At 34.1% G+C, this 5,087-nt stretch overlaps 1 protein-coding gene across 1 annotated transcript; it reads left to right on the forward strand.

The window, feature by feature from the left end:
- Positions 1-187: 187 nt before the first annotated feature.
- On the forward strand, positions 188-904 carry LOC109533644 (glutathione S-transferase; the record flags this gene model as incomplete). The annotated part of the gene is given in 3 exon segments (XM_048670015.1): positions 188-355; positions 448-578; positions 659-904. Coding segments are annotated over 3 exon segments (488 nt in total), but the record flags the coding sequence as incomplete, so codon positions are not given.
- Between the last annotated feature and the right edge of the window lie 4,183 nt (positions 905-5,087).

Genomic DNA, 5,087 nt, shown 5'->3' on the forward strand with positions numbered 1-5,087 from the left:
TTGATAAGAAATACTATCATATCTACTAATTTTTAATGGAAGCACATATTTAAGTTTACAAGCATAACCCTTTTATGCTAAAAAAACGGTTTCTCCTTACTATGAAACACCCTGCAAGAAAAACAGTTTATCATAATGGTTAAATTAAACCGTATAATTTTTTTTAATAATAGATGATGCTTTTCAGACACGCCATATGGAAAAGTGCCGGTTTTGGAAGTTGATGGAAAACCTGTCGCTCAAACCAACGCAATCGCTAGATATCTGGCAAAGCAATTCAAGCTGCAGGGATCAGATGACTGGGAAATATTACAAGCCGATTCATTAGTTGAGGCCTTAGGAGACTACAACTTAAGTATATTAACTTTCTACCTATTAAAAAAAATCTATGCAGAAATAGTTACCTGGAATATCTAAAAAAATAAAGTATGTAAAAAATTCTTGCAGGTTCGATGCGACTATTTAGAGAAGAAAATCCTGAGAGAATTGCAGAAATTAAGAAGGAACAAGCGTTTTACTTGGCCAAGTTTGAGGAAGTTTTATCCTCAAATCCATCAGGTTTATTAGTTGGATCTGCGGTAAGCTGACTGCAATTAACTCAAAATAATTTAATAGTTTATTGTTAACTGGTTCTCATCGTTTCTTTTAATTTTTTCAGGTAACTTGGGCTGATTTAGTTTTTGCTGCAACCCTTTCATCAAGACCTGACCAAGTGGATGCTCTGAAATCATACCCCGCTTTGTCAGCGTTTGTTAATAAAATCAATAATCTTCCCAACATTAAAAAATGGGTGGAAACGAGACCTAAGAGCGACCCTCCTCCAACAGGTCCACACCACAAACGATAAAATAATGTATTTTTCAATGTTGTTAAATATTTGAAGCAAATATAGTACCTATTTACAGTTATGTATTTTTTTATAAAAAGTGAATATGAGAGAATATTATTACCTATAAGATAACTTATTCGAAAACAAACTACCTGAGATGCGTTACTTATGTTGCCAGGCAAAGATAAGAACCAAATAAAAATTGTTATTGAATTCCATAAAACATGGCTGCCACTAATGCACACTTAAGTTGTTAACAGGAGCGATTATTATGGTAAGCGATTGATGATTCATTATTGATTTTAATATATTGTATATAAATACGACATTTGTAACTCAAATATACCAATGAAAGTACTTATACATATAATAGCAAGATAGGTGAGAAATGCATTGAAGATTGAAACTTGAAACAGTCTTTCACACTGCTTTCTGGGCTTACCCTTACTCAGAAATTTACGAGTCTAACCTCCGCACCATAATGGTAGGAAATTATACCTCAAATATGGACTATTTATACCAATACCGTTAATATTTCGTATATTCTCTTACCTAATAAAAACTGTGGTTCTACTCGTAGATTTTGTCAAACATTTATCTGATTTAGAGATTCGCAAAACTTGATATTATGCACCATGTTATACATTTGAAGTTCTGAAGAGCGTAATTTAAAAACTAACCACAGATACGATTTAACGCTGACATATTTGTGATACGCGGTAAGTTAACGAAAAACTCTGAAACGAAAAATACTCTACACGTTCAGAGTTGTGCGTTCAGTAAAGAAGAATGCACCCTAAATGCCGTCAAAATTTCGAACTTCACTCATCGTTATAGAAATTTTACTTAAGATTTAACAAAAAACTGTTGCGGAAACACGTTTTTCATCGCGTTTTTCGGAAACAGATTTCTCCGAAACGAAAAATACTGTACAAGTTCAGAGTTGTGCGTTCAGTTAATTGTTCAGAGAAGCGCAAAGCTTCGTGAATGTTGATTTGAAAATTAACGCTTTCCCGCAACTGCATACTCTTCATTAAAAAATTGGAACGTCCAAAGTAGAGCCAGTAGAAACTTGAAAGATCGGCATTATGTAGGAAACGTTTTTTTTTTTATGAAAATTTGTGTTCAACTTTGCAACTAATTGTCTGATATTCAAATTTTGTGTGACTTTTTGTGACAAATCCACCAGAGTTTACTCACGCACGTTATTATAACCGAGTCGAGTTACCAATTCTCTATTCAATCAATAAAAACGAACTCTGTGACTCAAATTGTTCTTGTGCAACGTCAGAAAAGGTGGCATCATGCTTCAGTCGATTTTGCACTTAAAAAAAACTAAAACTCATCACTTTTTTTAACAAAAAAAAACAAAAACTGGAACCCATATTTGCATATCTGAAACTGTTCTTCGGAAACAAGTTTAAAATGAGCTTGATGTAAAAAACAAAGCCGCCCAAAATATTCTCAAAGTTTAAAATTTTTTTGTGAGAGTGCATTGTTTAATCTTAACTAAATCCGCACTATTAGTAAACTGATCCTCCTTGTATATTGGAACTATATAATACTGGAACACAAAATTCTATATCGGATGCGGTTCTTTAGCGAAAAGCTTGATAAGAGCCTAATATAAAAGCCAATAAAAAAATATAAAGCTGCTCAAAGTTTAAAAATTAACTACGAAAGAACCAATAGCTCAATCCATACCAAATACACACTACTTTGATAAATATGAGACTAAAAGTTCTACATGTATCTACATGGCAACCAGGGGAAATGTAATGCTAAGCTAACCGAAAGCCGCGTAGTGCCACCTGGAAATAAAGATGAAAATGTATTTAATACAGCAGGAAATATGTTCAAGACCAAACTTATTTGAAATCAGCGAAGCAAAGAAAGAGAAATATAAAGAATCCAGAAAACTTCAGTTGCTTGTGGGAAAACTAAACTCAATTCAACATAGAAGATTTATTGATTAGAGATCATTCTTACCAGCTTTTTGCAAGCTGGCGCCCTATCCTCCTTTTTCTGCTCATTAATCATCAAGAAGTTAACTATATTTCTACTTACTACTTCACTACTCTACTCACAAACTACCGTAACTTGCCTTAAGGGCCACAATGGTTCTATATTTTCCATCTAATAATGCGATTATCGACCGATTTTATCCACTGTCGGTAGCAAACTAAACACTACAAACACTACACTTTTTCGAGAAAAAAATACACCGGATAATGATATCCTAATTGGCCAACTTAGCATAAGGAAATATCCAGTTACATTTACGATGTACATGATGTTCATTAGTTTCACAGATAGCATGTAAACACATCATTCATTAAATAATGAATAGATATTCTAACAAGCCTGTACTAACCAGCAGTTGTATCTTGAAGCTGAAGTCCATGTCAATCGAAATAAAAATGACTTTTCCCCCTAAAGTAATTTTAATGGTGCAGTCGGTAGGAATTGTCAACGAAGATCGTGTGTATCAAATCCGGAAGGATTTGTCAACGAAGAGTCGTGAAAAATTCTTCGAACCGGTCGTCGTGTGAGCATCAAAAACGATCATCGTGTAAGCATCGTGGAAGAATTTTCAAAACGGTGGTCCCGCATCGGGTGTGATAGATTCAGGTCGTTTCAACTATTTGTGACAAATTCGAACATTTCATTGATTGGCAGCGACAGGGCAACTCAAGGCCAGAACGTGCGGAACAAGCATCGTCCGATCCACTTTGGTAGGAGAAGAAGGGAACAAGCATCGTCCAACCTCTCATAGATTAGCCAGGGAGGAGACAAGCACCGCCCTTCCTATTGGACCCTTGCAACTAAAGAAGAAAACAATAATAAAAGAAATGAAAACAACATTGATCCGTTTATCATTGTAAGTCCACTTTTCCAATTTCCATTTTTTGAACAATTGAAATATTGCGAATTTTTCCGCTTTTGTTTGCAAAAGAAGCAAATATGTTATATTTCTAAACATAATTTTAAGCTCTAATTTAAGATTAAAATAAAAACAATGCCACACTCTAATTTTACTCTAATCAAATATCAAGCAGATAACATTCCCCCATTTGACGGCAATGTTAAGCAATTCAACAGATTTATAAAAGCTTGAGACAATTTTCTCAATAAACATCGAGATAGAACTAATGAGGACGCACACATAAATTCTTGCCTTTTTGACACTATCCTTTGCAAATTAGCAGGCAGAACCGCTGATTAAATAGCTTCTCGTGTTGAACTTCAATCATGGAAACTTGCTAAACAAGCTATCATTGACACATTTGCAGACCAAAGATCAATTGATTGTATAGTTAAAAAAACCTTTCGAAAAACGAAACAGCCCAAGAATTTGGCTTGCATTTACAAGACGTACGCAGTCTGCTATTTTCAAAAATCAATATGAGTAATGAAACTCTGGAGATCATGCTATAAAAAATATCAAAATACAGAAACCTTATTCTCAGAACATTCACTAGTGGCTTAAGCTATCACATGCAACTAGTGGTAAGGAGTAAAAACCCAAAAACCCTTGACGAAGCTATGACTCCAGTTTCGCTTAAGAAGAAGAAAAWTTTATTTATTACAAAAACCAAAAACATTSCAAATCAATTACCGAAACCAAATGCATTTTCTCCARGCTTTRGAAATACACAGACATACACTACCCATTTTCAGACCAAACTTTCAAAATAATYGACCCAGGTTTTTTCGTGCAAGTCCAAACCTTTTCAGACCCAGTTTTAATCAATTTGCAAATYCTACCGATTGCGCCAGTTAAAATCACACTAAAACAATTTTTATTTCGATTGACATGGATTTCAGCTTGAAGATACAACTGCCGGTTATTACAGGATTGTTAGAATATATATTCATTAAATGCTGTTTACATGCTATACATATGTGAAACTAAAGAACATTATGTACATCATAAGTGTAATTGGATATTTCCTTATGCCAACGCTTGGCGAAATAGGATATCATAACTACCGAGCTACAGAATAAACATAGATTATTTAATAATTTAATTGTTCGTCCTTTCGATGATTCATGCTTTACTTGGCACTTCCATTTCAGTTTCTTTATTGTTGACATTTTTGTAGAAAGTGCCGGTTCGCACAGCCAAAGATCCAAAGACAAATTTCACGTTCCAACTTGCGACAACGAGTCAACAACAACTAAACGGAAAACGCTCCAAGTATTTCACTAATTTAATTTTAAATTTGGAACTCTATATTTGGCTGAATTTCACTCA

Source organism: Dendroctonus ponderosae, unplaced genomic scaffold (genome assembly GCF_020466585.1).
Source record: "Dendroctonus ponderosae isolate FM_Combo_2020 unplaced genomic scaffold, Dpon_F_20191213v2 Dpon_F_20191213_916, whole genome shotgun sequence".
In the NCBI taxonomy this organism is placed as follows: domain Eukaryota; kingdom Metazoa; phylum Arthropoda; class Insecta; order Coleoptera; family Curculionidae; genus Dendroctonus; species Dendroctonus ponderosae.